The 25,281-nt window shown below is 37.4% G+C and overlaps 1 protein-coding gene across 1 annotated transcript; it reads right to left on the bottom strand.

Annotated features, from left to right (window-relative positions):
* Window positions 1–4,045: 4,045 nt before the first annotated feature.
* Window positions 4,046–8,171, bottom strand: LOC130097289 (gastrula zinc finger protein XlCGF49.1-like). The gene is made up of 3 exons (XM_056264088.1): window positions 7,949–8,171; window positions 7,110–7,707; window positions 4,046–4,157 (listed from the first exon to the last, which is right to left on the bottom strand). The coding sequence occupies exons 1-3, from the start codon at window positions 8,031–8,033 to the stop codon at window positions 4,046–4,048; spliced, it is 795 nt and encodes a 264-aa protein (XP_056120063.1). The 5' UTR covers window positions 8,034–8,171.
* Window positions 8,172–25,281: the final 17,110 nt, after the last annotated feature.

The raw sequence follows: 25,281 nt of genomic DNA on the forward strand, positions 1-25,281 counted from the left end.
TAAACAAAAAAAAAAAAAACACCCAAAAATATTGTCATTCAATCTAGCCCTCACTGATAAATGACATGTTCAAATCCCTAGCTAGACAAGCTCCTGAACATCAGTTTGATATCAAACATTCGTGGCAATATGAATACGATTTTAATTACCGTTTAATTTGTAGATCCAAGACCCGATGGATGTTGTTGATGAAGAACACTCGATGATGTGTTGCATGCACGTCATCTAAATTGTGCGTCCTCTTCTGGAAATGATGGTTCCTGAAGTCCCGCAGGAGTGATGGCAAATTATTTCTGTATTTTATAAAGAAAATTTACCAAAACAAAAGTAGTAGCCTCAATGTAAAAGACTGACGTTGTATCAAACTTCTGACCGTGCTCCAAATTCCCCAGTCACTCAGTTTCTAAAAAAAAATACTGTAGTTTCCTGTAATTTAAAACATCAGCATACTGTTTAGGGCCTCTGTCCTGTTTCTCCAAGTTAAGCAGCCCACAATGCATTGCTAACTACAGTACTAAACTGTTTAACATGAAAACAGTATTTTAATGTTGAAAATTGGCTGTAAATTTACAGCAATTGCTTACAGTGCATTTAAAAACTGTATTATATTACTCAAAATCTAGACTGCAATTTAAAACAAATAGTGAAACATTATGTATTGTGTTTGACCAATTACATCATTGAAAAACCCAGGTGATTTGATTCTACAAATAAATTAAAAAGTACACATAATAATGCTTCCAAATCTGACCTTTTGTTAGACATTTAGATTTGACTTAAGTTAAAACATTGTCCAATAGAGCATAATACAGTATACAGGCCTTTGCTCTTTTGATACTTATATTATGACCTCAACACTTATGCACAAAGATATACTTATTAATGGCTATACAGAGTAAATGTCCAGTATAATGAACCATATTACGCTCATTAAAAAATGGAAATGAACAAATGAATGATATTCTTTGTTTTATTTACACTGATTACACATACAACTCTAAACATAGCAGCTTCTTGCCATTGTAAATAGCTATTTGAGTTATTTTCTTCACAAACATCCTGTCACATGGACTCCAACATCTCACTGTAGTTTTGTAGTTTTCACATCTGCTATAGCTGCCTGTTACGTCCCTATTTAGTCTAGGGTTGAAGGAACGGGTAACAGAATAAAACGGAAAAAAAATAAAAATAAATGGTGTGATGTGTGGAGGCAGCATAGTTCAGCTCCCAACCCTATAACAAAAATAACCCAAGACAAACTCAATAGAAAACATAAGATTTTATTATTATGAGTATGGGAGGATTTCAAAGCTGTTTCAGCGGCAAAGGTTGGACAAAGGCTCCCAACTGTCCTTCCATTTGGTCCCACTGTTTCAAAAGAGAGTAAGAAATCATATGAGAAAATGCAGCAACTGTTTTAATGCCTTATTCACTATCCTATTTAACTTACTGTAAGTACATTAGGGGCTACTGTTTATGTAACGGAAGTGAAAATACTGTAGTACCATTCAGCATACACAGCTTTATATACACATGACTGAGTGTCCATATTTCAGTAATATAATTGACATAGACTTTTTTTATACTATAGTTACGACTGCAATAATAAGAACATGTATATTATGTAATGTAAGCCTTGTTCTAATAGCTGTCCAAGTTAACAGGTATAATGTTTCACCTATAAAAGATAGGGTTATATACCCGGGTCTCTCACACCAAAGGCATGTGTCTTATCCCCTCTGCCATTATTAACACATTACAAAGTACATGTTTGAGTATTTCATTTATTTTAGAAAATATACACTAATTTTAAATCTGATGACTGCAACAGTCAAAATATTTGTACTGTTTACCACTGTTTTATGTAACATCACCTATTCTTTTAATAACATTTAATAAGCTTTTGGGAAGTAAAAATGCCAGTTGGTTCGGTTTAGCAAGAACACTTTTCCCCATTCAATTCTACATGTCCTTGAGTTTTTAATCCAAGCAGACTGGTTTGTCATTGTCATGCTGGGAAATGCATGGACGCTCCTGGAAAAGATGTCTGAATGGCAGTTTTTGTTGCTCCAAAATGTGTACATATATTTCTGCATTATAGGTGCCCTCACAGATGTCTCACAAGCAGCCGCGGCTGGTGGATCTTAATTTGGTGGGGTGGATTCACGTTATGCTCGAGACTGGAACGAATCCGAATGGTATCGCACACTGGGTTTGTTGCGTTGGGCACAGTTCATTTTGCACCAGTCCCAAGCATAACATGAACCCTCCCTGGCATATTAAGATCCACAGGCCACGGCTGCTCACAAGCACAATGTTGTATAAGCAGAGTGTGCAGGTGCTAGCATGGCCTGCCCGCAATCGTGACCTGTCTCCAATTGAGAATGTGTGGCTCATTCTGAAACACACAGTAAGGCAATTAAGGCCCGTACAGTTGTGTAGCTGATGACATCATATATGAATGGAAAAAAATGATGCTTGCTAAACTGAAACAACTGGTGTATTCACTGCCCAAATGCTTAATAAGTGTTATTAAAAGGAAAGCTGTTATCATACCGTGGCATTTGTCATTCAAGATATTGTATTAATTTAATATCAGGTGCATTCCTGAATTGGAAAAAGAATTAACATTCCCATTGTAAATATCAGTTCTCTTGAGAGAGTCAATTACATTTACACAATCATATAAACTTCAGGCAACCAACCAAAAAAAAACAACCAACGTTTTCACACACCTCATTTGGTTGGAACTACCTCATTTTTCATTTTGTTCCGAAACAATATTTCAGGTGTGAAAGGTGCCTCGGACCACGGTCCAGATCAAAATACTACATTTTGCTCCAATCAAAATTGGTGGTCTTGGACCAAACTGAACCATGGTTAGGTTCGTTTGCAGTGTGAAAACACTTTTTGGATGGTTTGGACTTTTGTAACAATTACAGGAAGTTAGGCAAATACGTAGCATAGAAAAGAAAAATCTGGGAAAAAATTCTTCTAGATCATACTATCGCTGGCTAGAACAAGCAAAATTGAGTTTTGGAAGTAAATAGGGAGAGGAGATTACCGGTAGATTTTTAGTTTCAATTTGGTCAGACAAAAACTTTAAAAGTAAATTGTAACCTACATTTCGAATGTACAAGTACTGCGCTTCAGAGGTGGGTAATTATTTGAGTAAAGTACTTTTCTGAGTAACTCTGAGTTCACAAGTTCCTATTTAAGATCAAAATGATCATGTAAAGGCAGTTGATATTTTAACAGTGACCTATGAAACAAATAGAAAAAGTAAACAAAATATCAATCATGGTTTTTGGTAAGTTATGAACTCCCTTTTCATGATCATTTTGGTCTTAAGTAGGGACTTCCCAAAACTTGTGAACTCAGAGTTACTCAGAAAAGTACTTTTACTCAAGTAATTAACAACCTCTGCTGTGCTTATAGTTGGTACTGCTGATCTTTCTCTAACGGTTATCATACTGTGAACATCTCAAACCGTTACACCCCTACTTCTTTTTATTTATTTAACCTTTATTTAACCAGGTGAGCTTTTAGAGAGCACATTCTCAACAGAAATGACGACCTGGCAAAGATAAAGCAAAAGGTGCAAGATGACCTGCAAGATGAAGTAGTTACACATGAAATTACACAAAGTTACATATTAATTATACGGAGGTATAGAAAAAGTAAGAAATACAGATAAGATACAGGATGAGAGGGCAACACAGTAAAGGTGTAGGTATATGTACAATTATTGCAGCACAATCAAACAGAGAGGTAGAAGAAGTTGGTGAATAAAGTGGCAAGGCAACTACCTTAGAAGTAAATTAACACTGGGCGTAATTGTTCAAGTCGAATGTAGTGCAAATGGGATATACAATGAACACGCAGAAGCTCTAATAGACTCCTTAGAAAATAAAAAAAAGTACTGACTGCTGAGTATTGTTAATCACAACTTCTGTCAGCCAGGAGCTAGTAGGAAAGTACCTGAGCATTAGGAGAAGCTTGCAAAGTTTTATGGTTAGTGATCTAGTACATTATTTATCCTTACTCAGTCTTCATCGGATGAATCACTGTCATCATGGAGATAAGGAAATTCCTCACAAAATGCTTCTCCATCTTCCTCATCAATTGAGAGAACACTTGGATCCACCACAATCTGCCTGTGATAAAGTGAACACAGGTTAATTGAAATGATCAATATCTTGCATCCTCACTTTCTCAATCCTGTTGAGCTCATAAAATGACACCATCATTTTAGTAACAAAATATTTTACTTTGTAACTTTCACACAATGCAATACCAAAAGTATGTCTACAAAGAAAGATTAAGCTATTTCATAAGGTACAGTACAAGACAGGGACCGAACATGCAATATACATGTACTGGTACAGATACTTACCTGCAAGTCCATGTGCATACAATACAAAACACCTATGCAAAATTACAAATTTAAACCACAGATAAGCACTCACCTATATTTTGACTTCACCTCACTCATTTGATGTTGTACATCACTCAATCTTGCCAACATAATGCAGCACAGTCCCTCGTATGCCTCCACAGACATGTTAGTAGGACAGACTTAAAACGTTTTAAGATTGGTTAGGGGCAAATGTATCCTACTGCAGCTTTTTACAGAAACATACAATGTCCATATTTCTTTCATAATGATCTTTACTAGGTTAATGTGTCTGCATTATAACCAATCATTAGCTCATCCATTGAACATGGTTACATATATCTTACTTAAGTAATTATATGCGCATATATATATATATATATATATATATATATAGAGAGAGAGAGAGAGAGAGAGAGAGAGAGAGAGAGAGAGAGAGAGGGAGATAGAGAGAGAGAGAGAGAGAGAGAGAGAGAGAGAGAGAGAGAGAGAGAGAGAGAGAGAGAGAGAGAGAGAGAGAGAGAGAGAGAGAGAGAGAAATGGCATGAAAAAGACCTGTTAGTGTTTACTCCACAAACCTGTCAAATTATACAGTATCTCAGAAACAGTAATGAATACTTACTCCCTTCTTTCAAGTCACCTCTGACCAACTTTATATTGTCTTAAAAGAGCAAAATTTAGGCTACAGATCTGTGGATGTTCAGGGTTAGTTTACTAAAACTAAAACTATTAAAAAACAGTTATGCTAATCGACATAAACCGGAAAGTATTAGTTGAACAACTTAACTAAACGAAAATTAGAAATGTTTCCTTTTATCAACAAATTGGATTCATTTAGGGTTTTTTTCCCCTGTGACCTTCAACCGACGCGATCATCTCCATTCATTAACCGACAAGATTGTTAAATTACAATTTACACGTGTCTGTGACCCATTAAAACACACAAACATGTTTTTCCAGGGGTTTAGTTTTAGCCTGCATGCACAAATAGCTGCATAAAGAACAGAAGCATCATCGTATGCACCTGTAGCACTTCTGTGAACAAGAAAAAAAAACCAGGATAAAATCATAGCCTATAAAAGGAATAAATAGCCTATCTATACACAAAATTTATTTCGATTCATGGTGAAAATGATTGCTTTTGAGAGGCAAGTTCACGGAAAGGAAAGCTGTTTGTTTTCTTCATTATACAAGCAATGTTTTGTTTTTATTGTGAGTGTAGGTAGGCTATACACAAAAAATTATAAACCATTCACAGATTCGAATGATCCTTGGCTATAATGATCCGTGCTGAATTGGTCTGGTCTGACTCAGTTCATCATTGATTGGGAGAGAACAGTTCAAACTTACTGGCTGTGTAAAACAGTGGGCGTGACTCATTATACTATTAGCAAAACGCCGTAAAATAACGCGCGCTCTGTTCAACCAAAACGGCGTTTTTTACGCCGTCATATGGCAAGATGAACGGCGTAAAAAGCGGCGCTTTCCATGCACAATAAAACGCCGTGGAATACGGCGTCATTGGCGTATTTCGCGCGTTTTTTACGGCGTCTGTAATTACAACGGCGTAAAAAACGCGCGAAATACGTTTTAAAACGCCGTATTTTACGGCGTCTGGCTGTAAACGCGATTAATCTATAGCGTAATTCTGACCCTCTTGGCTTGCCATACAGTATAGCCTCAAGCAGCCATTCTCGTCAACCACGTCACGTGACTCCTTGTGCGCTTCTTTATAAGTTCATGGAGCAGAGAATCTTGTGATGGATATATGGAGGAAGTTATGAAAAAAAATACATTCATTGACTTCATAAGTGAATATTTACACAATATTTTGCAACTAATGTAGAAAATGTCTGTTAGCTTACCTTTTTTTCAGTAGTGTACATTTGTGTAGGAGTTTGTGGACTTTGGAATATCGACAGTAGTTATGGAGTTGTTGCACAAATCTGAAAGTGTACTGTTAGTAGATTAAGTGTTGACAAAACATAAATGACACTTAAATTGACCTTTTTATCAGTTGTGCACTTCTTTATAATAGTTCATGGAGAAGATAATATTGTGATGGGTATATGGAGGAAGTTATGACTTCAGCGTATTTCAGACCATGCTGTGTAAAAAAAGGTTATAGCTTTAAAGGTTTTCTAATAATTCAACATGTACTAATTATGTAAAATATGTAATAATTCAACTGTTTAACGATGGGAATTTTGCAAAGTTGAATAAGTTTCCAAATTAAATCCAAATATGTCAAACATGGCCAAAAGTTGCTTGGCCCCGCAAATCACTGCTTGCAGTTATATATTTTAATTATTGAATCTGTAGAAACCTTTTACTCACAAAATCACACATTGTCAGTGAAATGGTCATTTTATTTGTTGTTATTGTACAGAGTTATTGTACATACATCTGTATATGTAATAAAAGGCTTTATGTAACTAAAAACATTAATAAATGTAAAAAACCTGATCAAATTCAGGGAATTGTTTCATATATTAAAAAATAATTGATTGTTGCGTTTATTTCTGCATTTGTTTCCAGTCTCTTTTCATTTTAGTATTTCTTTGAGTAAGCGTTCAATCAAAATAATTTTCAATCATTTTCTTGTTCTTCAGCATATAAAACACAAATCTTGTGGCATTTCACAGCAACACTAGTTTATTAGTTAACTAACTACACATTTACTTTATGTGAATCTAACAAAACATTTGCTCACTGTGACACAGAACAATGCTTTCTAATATGAGCCACTAGATTACTTGAATGTCTGAAACTCTTCTCACACTGAGTACAGTAGTACGACTTCACTCCAGTATGAAGTCGCTCGTGTGATTTCAGAGATGGAGACCGTGCAAAACTCTTGTCACAATATGAGCACTTGTAAGGTTTTTCTCCAGTATGAATTCTTTGGTGCAGTTTCAGATAGTCAGGTCTAGTAAAGCTCTTCTCACAGTCACAACACACATGATCTCTCACTTCATTATGTGTTTTCTGGTGCAGTTTAAAACTGTCCAGCCGTGGATAACTCTTTCCACAGAGAGAACACACATAAGGCTTCTCATCTGAATGAACTTTCAGGTGGTGTTTTAGTTTTGATGATGAAATAAAATCTTTACCACACTGATCACAGTCAAATGGCTTTTCTCCAGTGTGAATTCTCATGTGTGTGTTAAGGGTTCCTTTCCGTGTGAAACTCTTTCCACACTGAGTGCAGGTGTGCGTCTTTTTGGCTTTTGTTCTTTGAATTGTAAAGTTATGATGTTCCTCCTCCACTTCATTCAGTTCTTGTCTTTGCTCTTTCACTCTCACCTGGTCTAAAATACACAGAAATACAGTTAGAATCAGTTCAAGTGAACCCTTATTTAATAGCAGAAAACAACAGAGTTTAGATCTTTCACTTGTTATTCGGTCATTCATTGTTAATATAGTAAAAATATGTTTGACAACTGCTATATACAAGATTATGATCATTTAGATGTATTTCTCTATCATTTATCATCCACATACTGCTTACTAATTCACATCAACAATGAAGAATCAAGAATGGACACCAACCTATTTGTTCCTCTGTATCTTCATGTTTTATTCTGGATGGTTCTGGATCACTCATGTTTTCAATCTCCTCTTTAATAAACTCCATCTTTAACAGTCACACAGATTTCAGCTGCTACTCCTGGAGTTTGTCCTTCTCTTGTAGGATGATGGGAATATTCCCAGTATTTATTGGTGAATTGTTGTGGGAGGGGCTTCACTGCAGGTGTGAACTGTGATCACTGTGTTTTATTATCAGTTCTTATCTTTGCTGTTTCACTTCCATCGAGTCTGAAACATTAAAACATATTAAGTTGTTAGAATGAGTTCTGGACGATAAATGTGAATGTTCAAGTGAACCCTGATTTCATAACAGAAAACAAGTGAGAACTTTTTATCAAATATCATATTTTATGTATACCAAAGGTTAGTTTTGTCATCTTGTTTAGTCAAAATATCACAGCTCTTATGATTGGTATCAAACTATATATATATATATATATATATATATATATATTAGGGGTGTAACGGTTCACAAAGTTCACGGTTCGGTACGTTTCCGATACAGCAAAAAGAAAGAAATGCCAGAGAAATGTCCTTGATTTAATTTTTTTTAATTATATTTTTATTAAAACTAACATCATAAAGTATGATTTTTTTTACTTTGAGCAATGATGGAGCTATACTTGACTCTTCTTAGGAGCATATAAAACAAAACGCCTCCTTGGACAAAATGAAATGTAATTTTGTAGTAGTTATAAACAAAGGTTTATTTTAGTTCAGATTAACATTTGAGGGCAGCAATTGTATTCATAATGTCGAAATAAAACCTACGTAATGTTACTTGAAAGCATTATAGCCTACTATCAAACTCCCATGGTTACAGTTAGTAGTGTTACTACAGTAAATCCATGGTGAATGTTGCTGATCTGTGGACACTGAATAGTTCATTCATGGCACAATGTTTCTTCCTGGTTTCCACATCAGCGCTGTTTGATCCGTTAATAACGGAGAAATGTGAATATTTCTCATCATTAGATCTCGCAGCGATGTTATTATTTCAGTGGTAAATTATTATTTTTTCTTTACTGGATTTCGCTGTGTAGCTTGATCAAGATCGGCTCGCGCTGCATTGGTCCAAACTGATAAACGGTCCGTCAACCACACAATAACGAGTAGCTCAGTTTCTTTCCACTTACATTACATTTGCCATTTGATGTTGGGCAATGTTGTGGTCACACCATCGTCTCTTACATTATGAGCGCGCGACACGCCTACATTTGAAATAACAAAATTTTGGTCGGCAGGAAAAATGGTCCTTAGAACCGTTTGTTTTAAAAATGCGTACCGAAAACCGAACTGAAAGCCTCGTACCGAACGGTTCAATACAAATACGTATATCGTTACACCCCTAATATATATATATATATATATAAACTAAACCAAACAGTCAGTGATCATCATGCATTTTAAACTAATTGCAACCATTTATAAAATCAGTCATGATTTTTTTGTGTGTAGGAGGTAACTATAGAATTAAACAACATAATTTGGTTACTCAGATAATAGTCTACATGTTTTGTTTTTGAACTTTCATTTTACAAATCAAATTACACACCAGTGTATGTTGTCAAAAAATGTTTGTCCTGTAAATATATAGCAAATTTCACCCAGAAACACAAATCAACCAGTTTATTGACAGAGGACAGACAATAAACACACACACACCTTCAGATTCACTGTCTTTCTGCTGAAGGATACATTAGAAAAGACACATTAATTACCGTCCTCCCAAACAATAACTGGAATTCATCTAATACACAGGTCACAGATATGGCTAAAAACATACATTTATATCAAAATGAAAACTAAACACACTTAAATGACATTTCCACAGACTCAATCCACCAAAATGATATGTGGATATTATTTAAAAAACGTGCGTTAACCCTCTGGGGTCTGAGGTGTTTTCGGGCCCTGGAGGTTTGTGCTTATTTCTGTTACTTGTGACATTTTCATGCTAAAGTCTTGAACAGAGACTTGAACAGTCACACACCTTTGTGCCATTCCTGAAACATAGTAGCCTACATACCTGTCATTTCCAAGGTGTTTGATTTTTCATGTGAATGTTGAAGTCAGGACTCCTCAGTGGCATCTGGTCCCTGTAAATAAATAAAAATAAACAGCTGTGAACATGCTGATATCAAGAGAAACTATAAGGCAAGGCAATTTTTTTGGTTAAAATTTTGAAATTTAAAAAATACATAATTATCCACATAATATTAAAATCACCAACAATTACTTTATCTGCAGCCAGTAACTCTGATATAAAATCAGTAAAATGAAGTCTGAACAGTGCCCTGGTTGCCTCTATACAGTAGCCTAGACTAGTGTAAGACTTGATTTTCCAAATGGAAAGAAACAAAATGACAAAACGTTTAAATGATCAATCCAATCCTAAATGAAAGCCCCTTTCACACAGAGATTCCGGAAAATACACGGATAAAGTGACCCGGGATTTGACCCGGGTTCGTTTGATTTTGCTTCATTCACACTGCCAGTGATTTGCCGGAATCAGAGAGCGCGTTCACACACAACCCGTGTATGTTCCGGAAAGACACGTGACGTTGGATGTGACGGGTCTCTACTTCAGTCCAGTTTGCAGACATTTTTTCGTTCTTTCTTGTATCGATGATGAACACAAACTTTCTTCTAGAGTAACTGAGTCGCACGATAACTACGTCATTGCAAAGGCTCGTGAATCCTCACTACGACACACCCCTTATACGGCATTGGTTCTGGCTTTTGTTCACACAGCGCGAGTTCCGGGTCTGAACACGGCAATGTTAACCCAGCTAGAAATGTTACGTTCCCAGGACGTTCTCAGAACGTCCCCACTGGTGTCAAGGACATCGCCTAGTAACGTTCCGGGAACGTTCTGAGACGGTCGTGATGTGGAGTTCTTTAAAGGGTCGGAGGACGTTATTTTGCGGACCTTCGGGACCTTCTCGGAACGTTTAGGGGACCATGTTTTATTTGGAAATGAAAACGTTCTCAGAACGTCCCCACTGGTGTCAAATACGTTGCCTAGTAACGTTCCGGGAACGTTCTGAGACGGTCGTGATGTGGAGGTCTTTAAAGGGTCGGAGGACGTTATTTTGCGGTTCTTCACGGAACATTCGGGACGTTCTCGGAACGTTTAGGGGACCATGTTTTATTTGGAAATGTGATGTTCCTAGAACGTTCTAAGACCGTCCCCACTGGTTTCAAGGACCTGCACAGGGAACCAAACTAGAATGTAACTGCAGAAACTGTTCTTCTTGCAGAACCTTAATCAGGAATAAGCATGCACGTTTAACACAATCAAAGATAAAATACAAAGCAGGGATCCTTCATTTATATATTTATTTTGTGTGAACAAAAACAGATTGTAGATTAATATTAATGTGGTCATGCATAGGAAGCATACAGAAAATGAATCCAGTAAATAAAAAAAATCTAAGTTTTTCCAAATATTAGGAAACAGTAGCTATTATTATATACAGTGAGTGATACAGAAACAATATTAAATATATACAGTGTGTGTGTGCGTGTATGTCAGTCACTGTCTTCATCCTCAGGAGGTGCCCGAAATTCTTCTTCTGGTGCCTGAAAAAAAAAAAAAAAAAACATATTTACCAATCACTTCAACGACTTTTTAATTACTTTTTACTTCACTTTGGTGTATAAGTAAATAAATGAAGGGATACATCAAAACAGTTGTTATTCTAGAGAGAGAGAGAGAGAGAGAGAGAGAGAGAGAGAGAGAGAGAGAGAGAGAGAGAGAGAGAGAGAGAGAGAGAGAGAGAGCTGATGAAGCAAGTTTATTCTTAAGTGCTTTGTTCTAATCGCGTTATTGAATAGTGTCTGTAAACTGCACAAAGACTGTTTTTTTTGTAAGTGACGTCACTGGTTAACTGTACTAGCTTACTTCCAATCACCCATTGACAAATTACCAGCAAAACAAAACTATCAAAAACTGTTATCAAAAACAACACAAAGATGTGGTTAAAACCCCAAACTTATATATAACAAGAGCTCCAGTGTAACGTTAACTTAACTTACCTCTTCTGAAAACAGTTGAGATGCTAACAGACTTTTTCGAAGACAAAACCATTTCTGTAAAGTAAATATTCAACAGAAGCGTATCAATTACACGTAAGAAAGGTGTCAGGAACGTTTGTGTGTATTATTTGTGTGATTTTGTTAACTAAAATTACCTGAAAGCAGTGAAAACAACAGCGAGAGACGCTAGTTTTGCTGTTTGTCAGTTGATGAGTGTCCTCGTTTCCATGGTTTCCATCAGCTCGCGCGCGCTCCGGTCTTTGAATGCGACTCGAATGTTTACGCGCACGCACATTAAAACCATAGAACACTTCAAGGCACGCATTTAAATAAACATCTATAATTTAACATATAACAATTTAAAATATCATTAATTTTAAATCATGAATTTAAAACTCATTGTGTAGTTCTATGACCCATTCACTTGAAAAATGCTTTATTTTTTATACCATCACATTGCTTTTGCTTTTATTTTTATTATATATAGCCGATTTGTAAAAGCACTAAAGAATGCTTTACATAAATGAAAGATGGTAATGAAATAACGGCCCGTGACGTTGCAGTTTCGTTGCCAGTAAGTCATAAAATTAGCAAGTTACGATTATGTATCTGGAACGTTGTTGGTTATCATAACCTTATGAGGACGTACTGACGAGGTTGTGGGTTGGTAATATGATGGTAATGAAATTACGAGCATGCGATGTAGTAGTTACGTTGTCCATTTGTAAAGTTATGATGTGACCAAAAAGTACGAATACATTACGTAACTGTTACGTCGTGTGTTAGCTGGTTGATCTATGACATTGTATTGTTTTGTATGTATTTGTTAATAAGGGGTTTTGGACACATCAAGATTTTTAGATTTGTAAAGTAAAAGGTCATAGGTTTTAATTTTGAAGTAAAAAAATCAAATCCTACCCACATAATTGTCGACTTAATAAATTGGCTAGCATGTTAGCTGGTTATTATTTTCAAGTATAATTCTTATGAATTAGATGTAATTAGAATTAAGACTTATATCTTCATGAATTAAATGTACATTTAATCTTTGCTTTCATTAATTAAGTTGTCATATTTGAAACGTTGTTGTGTGACCATATAATAACCAGTAGCCTATGGAACTTTCCCCTAAAGTTAACGTCCCGAATGTCCTCTTTCAACAGTTGTGTGACCATAATAACCAATATTGAACGTCCCCCTAAAGTCACATTGGAAACGTTATTATATGACCAACAGAGGACCGTATGGAAACGTTCTGTTAACGTTCCAAATGTCCTCTTTGTAACGTTTTTGTGTGACCATATTATCATCAATATCGAACGTCACCCTAAAGTAATAACGGGAACGTTATTATATGACCAACAGAGAACCGTATGGGAACGTTCTGTTAACGTCGCGAATGTCCTCTTTGTAAAGTTGTTGTGTGACTGACCATAGAATAACCAGTATGGAACGTCCCCCTAAAGTCACATTGGAAACGTTATTATATGACCAACTGAGAACCGTATGGAAACGTTCTGTTAACGTCCCAAATGTCCTCTTTGTAACGTTTGCTATGTGACTATAAAATACCCCAAATAGAACGTCCCCCTAAAGTCATATAAGGAACCTTGAACTGCAGCACTTTCATAACCAAAAGAGGACGTTCTATGAACGTCCCTAATGTTATGTAAAGGTTCGGAACTTTCGTTACCTTTAGAGAACTTTTAGGGAACGTTGCACAAGGTCGCGAGAACGTCACCTCCTACGTGGGTAAGCCCCTTTCACACAGCGCTTTGAACCCGGCAAATTGCCAGAGTGCCTTCTGTGTGAACGCAAACACGACCCGGGACTGATGCCGGGATCGATGCCGGGTTGGGGACCTAGTAACATTGCCGTGTTCAGACCCGGAACGCGCGCTGTGTGAACAAAAGCCAGAACCAATGCCGTGTCGTAATGATGACGCTGAAGTGAAGTGAAAGCAGGCTAGTGAAACGGTACGTAATGCGCTAGTTTATGATCGAATCAGAGAAAAAAATGCACAAGCGTGGTTTCTCCAGAGAGAAATCGCAGCTCATAAGCAAACTATACACGTTGCTGAGACATTACATGTCACATCGATGTCATGTGTCTTTCCGGAACATACACGGGTTGTGTGTGAACGCGCTCTCTGATTCCGGCAAATCACTGGCAGTGTGAATGAAGCAAAATCAAATGAACCCGGGTCAAATCCCGGGTCGCTTAATACGTGTATTTTCCGGAATCTCTGTGTGAAAAGGGCTTTACTAGGTCCCCAACCCGGCATCAATCCCGGGTCGTGTTTGCGTTCACACAGAAGGCACTCTGGCAATTTGCCGGGTTCAAAGCGCTGTGTGAAAGGGGCTCTAGAATCATGAAACCAACTACGCGGAGGTTCAGAATTTGGGCACCAAAACTGGGTGGATATTCACCCCACTTTCATACTCAATAAATCACATTAAAACAGAGCAAAACAAAAGAGATAAAGCAAATACACGGAAAACGACTTTAACGAAACAAACCAAATACAACTAACAAAGATGAATTTAAACAAACAATGTTTATAGACAAATGCACAGAAAAACCAGTAAATGTACTGCAAGCAAACCAAACAAAGGGACTGGTTAAAACGAACGCAGCGATCGCAGAATCACATGAACGCTGGAGAGCAGGTGTCACACAAACACGAACCGAGCGCACACGCGCTAACGAGCGAGCTGTCCTAGGAGAAACCAGGGTCGACAAAAGCAGCAGCATCAAACAGTGTTGTCCCGCAGGCCTCACTGCACGTACGGTATCCGAGAACCGACTATTCCTCCTCATAGCGGGTCGCAAGTCTGACGCACACACACAGAAGAGTAGCTATCGCCATGTCAACGAAGCACGGGAATGCGGGAGGAGCGTGTGAATGGGAAACAGCAGCTGCCAACAACCCACAGCAACGAATTATACACAATAAGCTATAAACCAAATGACTGTTTCATAAAATCACAAATCTATGTGCTAACTAGTTAGCCAAACACACACCTGAAAGCGGAAGGGATGAACACGGACCGGAATAGGCGGTCCCCGCTCCCCGGCAATGACGCACAGGCGATGACACACACGCACACGCACGCACGTACGTACGCACCAGGGCCGTGCACAGACCTTTTTTTTTTTTTTTTTTTTTTTTTATTCTAATGAACACAAAGTACAGGGGATACATGCATCAATCACAAAAGATAAAATAAATATAACAGTACAATCAAGCAAGGCAGTAGATACGGGATAGTCTACAAAAAATCAAAATAAAAGTTCGTGCACAGACCTTTTGAGGGGCATGTGCTGAAACTGAAAAAGGGCACCCCCTCCCTTTTTTTCCCCCCACCAAGTAATCAAAATTCATATAAGTACAAAAAATAGTTATATCAGTTATGTTTTTTTAAAATAAATGTTATAGTTATAATTTTTATATATATATACACATATAGCCTATATATATATATATATATATGTGTGTGTATATAAAAAAAAATCTGCTTTGCACACATAAAGTTCAATAAAATATATATTGTTAGCTATTCTGTTTGGTTTCATAAGCTAATTTGTATTCTTTGGTTAACATTGCTATTTTTGACAAACTATTTTGAAAAATAATTTAAATAATTATGTCCAACTCAATTCCAGATTATAAGAAACTATAGCCATACAATGGTAGCCATACAACTATAGCATATCCAACATGTATCCGCCTACCTGGCAAAAACTTGATACTGTGGAGGACCAGGAATGTTGGTCTCTTGAAGGTCCCTTGTTCACTACATTTTCCCTAAAATAAGCCAGCAATGCAAATAAATAACTAAAACAGTGTGAAAAGTACAGTTGCAGTAAAAAGCATTTCTGAAGGATCACGTTACAAAGGAAGAGTACTGAACTGTAGTAATGATGCCGAAAATTCAGCTTTGATCACAGATATAAATTACTTTTTAAAATATTTAAATCGAAAAGTTATTTTAGATTGCAAAATATTTCACAATATTACTGTTTTTGCTGTATTTTGGAACAAATAAATTAAGCTTTGGAATTAATTAAATCATGAATTACATTCTGCATGATAAAATATGAAGATTTTTACTACTACAACATTACTGTAGTAAACCCATACTTATTCAAACAACAAGATCTGTATTTACCCGTGCAAAACTTCGTTCAGCTGCTGTCTGCTGTGCGGCCGCTGCGGAGCTTCAGTTCATTCAGTCACGATGGAGGGGGCGGAGTTATCAGGCTTACTGACAGTTTGAGGATCGAACAAGATTTACACAAGCTCTTTTTAAGAGCTTTCATTGGCTAAATATTTTTTAAAACAGACAGACAGACAGACGTAAAGGGTGACATATTATGGAATGCCAAAGCTGACTTAATTAAAAATAAATAAATACATAAATAAATATACAAAGAAATGTAAAAAAAGTACAAATAAATGAGTATTTATACTTTTATTTCCTTATTTATGTATAATAGTATTTTTTTTACACATTTCTTAATTTTTTTATTTATACATTTATTCATTTATTTATTTCCACATTCATTTATGTATAAATGTTTTTTATGTCTACATTTATTTATTTTCACATTTATTTATTTCCACATTTATTGTGGTATAATAAAATTATCTCATACATGGGCTTTTTTTTTTTACAGCATTTTAAAATGCAGAATTTTTTTTATTAATGTTGGTGGCATGTTTGCGAGGTGGCTGAAGAAAGTTAAAGTTAACGTTTGGCCTATCTAAATTCGGGGAGGACGTCCTTAAACCCTCTGGGGTTCTTCGGACCAAATGGACCCGAAGAATTTAAATAACAAAATGTGTAAAATCATAGCTTCATCGGAATGGTCCGAAATTTGGTGACTTTGTTGGTACTTGGTATATGAACACCCAAAAAAATTGGGGACAGGATTTGAATAGTCTTAAGTGGTTGTAAAAAAAAAATGGTCACACTCAGGGTCTTTTCGGGTCCAAATGGACCCGCCATAGGAAATGAATGAGAAATTGACAAAAATGTGACAATACAGAGTTGTTTTGTGCGTACAATCAACAAATCAGCCACGATCCAGAAAAAAAGCACACAACAGTGAAGGGGTGAATCTATAAAACATCAAGAGTGCAAAACAGACACATCCACACACACACACACTTTTATACACAAACACACTAATAAATTCAGATTACATAAATATGTTTTGAATTTTTTAAAATCACAGCTTCATCGGAATGTTACGAAACTAGGTGACTTTTATGGTATTAGGTATGTGAACAAACAAAAAATATTGAGGTCATGATCCAAGCATGCTAAGTGGTCGTCACACTTCTGCTCTTTGGTCAAAAATGACCCCCATAGGAAATTAATGGGAAATTGTCAGAGTTTTTTTTTTTTTTTGCATACAATCTACAAATCAGCCAGGATGCAGAAAAAAGGACTCAACAGTGAAGGGGTGAATCTCTAAAACATCAAGAGTGCAAAACAGACACACACACATACACACACACACACACACACACACACACACACACACACACACACACACACACACACACTGTATTATATATTTATAATAATCTGTATTATAAAGTAAAACTGGCACTTCAAATTACCATTTAAACCAAACAAACAAACAAAAAACAAGACAAAAATAGTCTTTGAGAATCTGTTATTATATTTTAAAATCAACAACCTGAAAAAAATTGTCAAAGATGTGCAAAACTCACAAGAATTCTTAACCCTTTCTACAGAGAGCTGTAACTCCACTAGTGGTAAAAATGTGCTATTGCGTGATAAAAATGCTCAGTGTGTCCAGCAGATGGCATCCATCTCATTTCAAAAATTGTTTTCATGAGGCCTAGGCTTGACTCTAAAATGAAATAGGCTACAGCTTTAAAAAAAAAAAATACATATTTATAAAAAAATTATAGTATATTCAATGCGAAAAAATGGGTCATAATTATTGCATAAATATTAATTATAAATCATAAAATTTTCTCAAAACACCAAAAAATAAAAGAAAGAAAATTATAAAAAACAAGTAAAAAAATATATATATGATTTTCTTTTAATAAATATGAATCAAACCCTTCCGGACCATTTGGTCCCGAAGACCCTGAAATGAAGGACCCCAGAGGGTTAAGTGACGACGTCTGGGAAGGTTGGCTGTTTTGTAGTAGTTTGCAGCAGCAGATACACGTGAATTATGGCGGTGTACAGACAAGAGATAGCTGGACAGTTGAGACATTTGGCTGGGCTAACTGAAACTAATCCGGATTATGTACTTTCACTCATCGAGTCTCTGTCTGACAGTTTGTTTAATTTGGCAGCAACTACTGAAATTGATCCTAATATATTCAATAATCTAGATGAAGCGTTCAATCAGCTTTATCTAGGCATATCCTCTACAAATGCAGATGACTACAGGCCTGTCGGACGCCCCTCGTATTTCTTACCAATGGACGCTGTGGAGAGTTATCTACTTTCAGGGTTGTCTGTGCACAACATTGCAACATTATTGGGGGTTTGTGAAAGAACAGTTTACCGTCGAATGGCAGATCATGGGATGAGGTATGTAGTGCGATTGATATTGTTGGGCAATATTTGGGCCAGTCTTATTGGAATAATTCACCCAAAAACGATGTGTCATAACTATGGTCATGTATCGTCATGCCTAACGTTAAATTGTGACTGCCACTGTAAGTTCCTAACACCGTGTATAGGCTACACCTCGGCCTGATTCCAATTGACATGGCTGTAAACTTCCCTTTAGGGTTTCTGATTTATATAGCATTCTTTGGGACAGAGAGCTGGATGAAATGGTGCGTGAAATCCTCAGGCGGCATCCCAATACCGGCTACCAAATGATGTTAGGCCATCTCCGAGCCAGAGGAACAAGGATCCAACGTAAGTTGTTGTTGAATCATGTATCGTGTTTAACCTCTGACAATGATCGGCCGGATTTATGGGTGTATTCAGTGCTCGAAGGGGGGCGGTACTCACCGGTACGCAGAACACCTGTTGTGCCTAATTTCGACCCCCGCCAAATTATTACCCCCCTAGCATTGGTAGGTTTAGGATTAGTTGTGCGGGAGGGGGTAGGATTAGGGGCGGGGTTGGGATTAGGAAATCAGGTACTGACTTCAGTACCTAATTTGGCAGGGGGTCGAAATTAGGCACAACACCGGCACGCAGTACCGGCACTTCTACATTTTACTCTTAAAGTCCCCATGAATTCAAAATTGACCATACTTACTTTGTTTGCCTAAATTGATCGTTTTGTGGTGAACAATTCATCCATGCAAGTCAATCCAGACAAAAAAAAAATTGGCTTCGTAATCTTTAAACAAAATCTGAAATTTCCCCTCCCCTCTGCGTTGGAGGACCTTCCCTGATGACGTAGGTTTCACGGTTTGGGTGTCTGCTTAACACCCGTAATCACGCCCCTCCAACTGACAGTAGACAGGCTGAATGCAGGGCTGGACTGGCCATCGGGCATACCGGGCATTTGCCCGGTGGGCCGACGTGCTTTGTGGGCCGATACATCTCATACTTAATTTTTTTTTTTTTTTTTTTTTTTTGTCTGAACGGCCCATAAAACTCGTACATCGGCGGCCCATTGCGTTTAGTTTTGTTTAATTGGCGGCTCTGGGATCTTTGTGCCGGTGTAATGCATTGGACAAAAAAGTCAGCGTAGGTTTTTCTTTTTCTCACAGACCGGCGCATGATGAAACGCGTAGATCAGCGGCCCATTGGTTATTTTCTTGATTGACACTGGGCTGGTCCAATCACATCTTTAAACTCCTCCCCCGTTAAGCTCTGAGTGAGCGAGCAGTGTCAGTGTGTATCTGTCAAAATAGTCAGAGCGATTGAGAAGAAACGCAAGGAATGTGCAGAGAAATAGCGTGAAAAAAGAAACTTCAAAGGCCCTTCAAGTGTCTGATGAGGATAGTGAGGAGGATAAGGAGAGAGATGAGTGAGTGCAGAGAACTGTGGTAAGCAGAACTAGGCTACTGTCACAACACTTATGGTGTGTTCAGACACCGAACGCGAATAGAGCGTCAAATACGCGTCTATCGCGTTGAGTTAGACGCTTGAACATTCGCTCGAGTTCACATTTTTCAACTTGCGCGGAAGACATTCGCGGCAAACGTGTCGCCCAATTCGCGTCATTCGCAACGCCCGGCGCGAATGATGCGTCTATTCGCGTCTTTGCATTGACTTTGTATGTAATCTACTCGCCCAAATAATTAAATTCGCGTTGGGTGTGAACACACCATTAGGCTATGTAGGAACCCACTACCCAGTTACGCATTATTTACACATCTGCATATTTGACGATTACGCATTTGATTAGAATTGTAATGAGACAATAATGAGTAATGAGTTTGTAAACCATATTATTCTTCAAAATAAAAGCTCGATGCCGTTTTCGTCAAAATAAAAGATCATGTGCTTATCTCTGTATAGAAATTAGTACGAAACTATTTATGAAAGTTGCTTTTATTTTTCAGTGCATTTGTTTTACAACATATGGCTATTACTGTCATGGGATTAATATTATAACTATTATTATGTAGTAGTGTAATGTAGACAGACACTATCAACTAAAAGAGTTTTGAGTTTTTCTTTGTTCAATTTGCACACTGAATATGGGTTGGAGCTCTTTATTTTGAACTCTCAAAGTGCACCAGATTGATGAATTTAACATTAAGAAGCACAACATTTTCTTACGGGGGAGCATGCCCCCGAACCCCCCTAGAGGGACAGAGGTGCACTCACCACAGATTTCACAAAAACCTGTGGGAAAAAAACGGTATTGCTATCCCAGCTTATAGCTTTCTTTAGGATTCATCACTGTGGAGTTTAGTTCAACTTAGTAGTTATTTTCATCGGTTAACTCTTACTCACTCCTATTCACTTATGGCATTAGTGGTTTTAATAGGAGTTTGTATACATATTCAAGGGCGTGCAAAGTTCGCTTGTGTTATATAGTGGGCCAGTCTGGGCCAAAATGCCCGGGCTGATTTTTTGTCCCAGTCCAGCCCTGGCTGAATGAAAACACCTACTTTTCTAGATCCAATCAGGTGCTAGTTGGGAAAAAGCCACGCCCACTATTTTGCCTCATTTAGTATTCCGTTTCTCTCGGAAATACGTCACAACACTGGAGAAAAGTCGTTTGCAACTTCCGGTTCACGGGGACTTTTCTTGCGTACCGCTACTTCTCGCATGTAGCCGGTACTCTACTGACAGAAAAAGCGTCACGGCCGTTTAACCCCCTGCACACATCTGCGGCGCGTTACGGCTGCGAAACGGCTACCGGAGCTGATCGCGGCCACCGCAAGCGTGAGCAGCGCGTATTTTTTTTGGCTTGCGTGTTAATCAATGAGTGCATTCACACCGCGAGGAGGAGCGTCGCGTTGCAGCAGTGAAGCGGGGGTTCGGCGCCGAGTTGTGCTACTCACGCTCATTTAAAGTGAAAGCACACTTTTGATGGAGAAAATAACAGTCCCTCCAGAAAAACGCGATTATGCGATCGCTGAATTCAATGCATAATCAGCCAAAGTCCGCATATTTATTAAATTATTAAATTGCTGATTTCCACGCAAAATATGCGGGGCTTGCATGATTTCATAATCCCCGCATTTTCGTCGCAAAAAAGTCACATATATCTTAGCAGAAAGTTGGAAAATGTTGCGTTTGCTTCACACAAGAGCAGCCGTTTCCCCCTGTTGCCATGGGAACGTTATGAAGTGACGTAATTACGCGACGTGAACATCATTGAAAAGCTGTAAAACAGGAGCACACTTTATTTTTAAATTTTTCATTTATTCATTTTTACTGAAGTTGTAGCATATTCCTCTAGTAAAGCTACAGAACTTGTTTGACTCATCAATGTTTTGTAAGTTTGATGTGTTTATTAAGGTCTTGTATCGCGTTGTGTCGGGAAGAAAAATAGGGATAGCTCACAGCTGAAGTTATTGCAGAGGCCAGACTCACGGAGGCGATTGGCATCTTCTCACAACTCACACTTTATTCCCAAATCGAACTCGTATAACTGTCTGTCACGCGTTCTACCGTCCACATCGTTACTTAATAAACAAAATAAGATAAAATAAGTAGCATCAAACAGAAATTACCCGCACACATGGGGTGTTCGAGGCGCACATACAATATAATGGCGCTTTTCCATTACCAGTACCAGCTCGACTCGCCTTGGCTCGCCTCGACTCGGCTCGCTTTTCGCTCCGTTTTCCATTTCAGAAAGTACCGCCACAAATAGTACCCGGTCGTCATAGCGACGCCTTCCGTTCCTCGTTGCCCCATCAAGCTCTAGCTCTCACATTTTAGTATCGGCTTAGCTCGCCTCAGCTCGCTTAGAACCTCGCCGGAGGTGGTACGAAAAAAAGTACCCGAAAGCAGAAAAAAAGGTACAGGTACAACTTTTACACAGTGGAAAACCAAACAAAGGCGAGTCGAGTCGAGCTGAGCCGAGCCGAGGCGAGCTGGTACTGTGTAGTGGAAAAGCGCCATAATACTGCAGACAGCGCGCAGCTCTTAAAGGGGCCACACCTTATTTCCACTCGTTACAGTCTGAAATAAAACAAGATGAGAAATTAAATATTTCCAGCACTTTATGTGATGTAGTTTGCTTGCTTATCATAGGAAGTAATAAGAAATGACTCTTTACATTAAGATAGTAGCCTAGTGAGAACAGGGTGTTGGGGGAATCACTTTTTTCTCTCTTTTTCATCAAACCGCAGTTTTTGCAAGTTCCCGCAATTTTTGCAAGTTCCCGCAAGTTTTGCAAGTTCCCGCAATTTCATCGCAAAAAATTGCATAAACATCCCGCATATTCCATCGCATTTTTAAAGAAAACGGGCCGCGTAATCAAGGATTTTTGCCCGCAACAATCACAAAAAAACTCCAAGTTTTTCTGGAAGGACTAAAATAAATATGATTTCACACAAAAAGTGCCCAAAATGCACAGAATTTGCATGTCTAGTCACTAGTGTGTTTTAACAAGAACTGGAGTAGGCTACGTCAGAAAAGAAAATGAAGACTAGAAAAAATATTTATACTAGATTTAGCCATTTAAACTTGTCTTAATTATTCAGTTTGGGTAAAACTAGGCCTATATGTTTTATTAATTAATAAAACGAGCAAACTAGTCAGAATCTTTCTTTTAGTTTATGTAATAGCCTACACAGATACATGCCCAAATCAAACCCGAGTGTAGGCTATTTTAATGTTTGCTGTTGTAAACATATCGTATGACTGAAAAGACAATATCAGAGCTGTTTTCTTGGTTGTTTTCGTTGTTTACCATTTACATGCAATTGTTGTATACCTCCCATCTTAACAAACTTCAAGAATAAAGTTCAGTAATGACCAACTTCTAAAAAGAGAATGTTTCTTTGTAAATAAATGCGTGCACACACAACTTGTTTATTTATGTTGTTAATAAATAACAATAAATTGTCGTTGTACCAGCAATATTTCCAAGTTTTGTTTTTCACTGTAGAAATTTCAAATGTCATGATTTGCCAATGCAAGAGAGTACCGGCACCTTTTTCCCCCCACTTCAAGCACTGGGTGTATTCACTTATGTTATGTACTGTAATTCTTCACCTTCATTTAAATTTTTTATTTTTTTGCAGTTTTGTGTGTGGCTATTTAATTAACTTTTTTTGTAGGACGACGTGTGAAAGAATCCATGCAACGCATAGACCTAGAAGCGGTTATGCTGCGCACTCAACGGCTCCAGACAATATTCTGTGCCAGCTCCGAACAGTTTGTGGCATATAGACGGCAATCTTAAACTAATAAGGAAAGACTACATTTTGGATTCGTCAAAAGCGATTTTCAAAATATGATTCTACGTTCTTAACACTTGACTATGTAGAGGGAAAAAAAGGTGAAGAGGGTTTACAATTAAAAAGCAAAAAATTTGCAATTGTGTATCCACAATCCATCTGTTTGTTTGTTTGTTTATTTTTATGATCCCATTAGCTGAAAGTCTGTGCAATCAGCTAGTCTTCCTGGGGTCCATTCTAAAAGAATTACATTACAACAAAAACAACAACATTTCAATCATCACAGTTAACACATATAGGCTACACATTTCATATATATATATACATATATTGTATACATATTGTGTATTATTACATACACAAACACATGTGTTTCAGTGTGATCCGCCTGCCATACATAAACAGAGATGCCAAGAAAGACATTTGATCTTTGGACCTTTGATCATGTATAAATAAATGTTAGATTTGGTCCAGTCTGTGGTAACTTGAGGTCTGTTTTCTGAGATGTAGTATGAATTAAAATCCAATGATCAACATTTTTTCTTGGTATCTTTGTTCATGTGTTTTTTAATCATGTTTCAGGTGTGACTATACAACCCAGAAGAGTAAATCACCACTGGTTCCTTCGAGATTTTACTATGGGGTTTTATAATGAGGATCTTCAATTTATCAGTAAAATAAAGCCTGTGGTAAACATAACTTGATAATAATTTGTTTTGTTTTACAGCATTAACTGCACACACCACACCCCAAGCTGTCTTTTTCTAGTTATTAGAAACATATGTTTTTAAAAATGAACATAACTTATTTAAAAATTGCGTTTTGAGTATGGGTGTGTGTAATTTACGCTGTTGAACAAAACTTCAAAGTATCTTATGTTTAAAGGGAGTGTGTAATTATTAATGTAAACTGTAGCCAACCTTGACTTTGAGGTAATTATTAATGTAAACTGTAGCCAACCTTGGCTTTGAGGTAATTATTAATGTAAACTGTAGCCAACCTTGGCTTTGAGGTAATTATTAATGTGGAATCCAGCCATCTAACTGTTGGCTCAAGGTAATATGCAAACAAAACAGCATCAGCATGAAGTACTCAAATCTGACCAAACCCAGAATATGTGATGCTTGCCATCAGGTCCCGTTGAAACTCCTCATATGTGCTAACATTTTTAGATCATTTCAGAGTTAAAAAACATGTGGATGACTGTGGCAAGGAACAGTCAACAACTTGCACTTCTAGGTCCGATGAAACAACATCCCACCCAGTCCAGAATTTCAGTAAGTTCTTCAGAACCTCTCCAGATCCTAAATAAGAATGAAAGCATTAAAAAAGAAGCTTCATGGGGATTTAGCAATATGTGGTTAATTTAATAAAAAAGGAAAAACTATTTCTATTATGGAAAACTGCAATCACACCT

The sequence above is a fragment of the Rhinichthys klamathensis genome, unplaced genomic scaffold, assembly GCF_029890125.1.
Source record: "Rhinichthys klamathensis goyatoka isolate OS25496 unplaced genomic scaffold, OSU_Roscu_1.1 h1tg000216l_1, whole genome shotgun sequence".
In the NCBI taxonomy this organism is placed as follows: domain Eukaryota; kingdom Metazoa; phylum Chordata; class Actinopteri; order Cypriniformes; family Leuciscidae; genus Rhinichthys; species Rhinichthys klamathensis.

Excerpts from the sequence above, each read along its gene's own strand:
- LOC130097289 (XM_056264088.1), bottom strand. The coding sequence starts at position 8,033 with ATGGAGTTTATTAAAGAGGAGATTGAAAACATGAGTGATCCAGAACCA. Across the intron at positions 7,708-7,948 it reads AGATACAGAGGAACAAATAG|ACCAGGTGAGAGTGAAAGAG; the intron begins GTTGGTGTCCAT and ends TGTGTATTTTAG. Across the intron at positions 4,158-7,109 it reads AAGCATTGTTCTGTGTCACA|GCAGATTGTGGTGGATCCAA; the intron begins GTGAGCAAATGT and ends ACTTTATCACAG.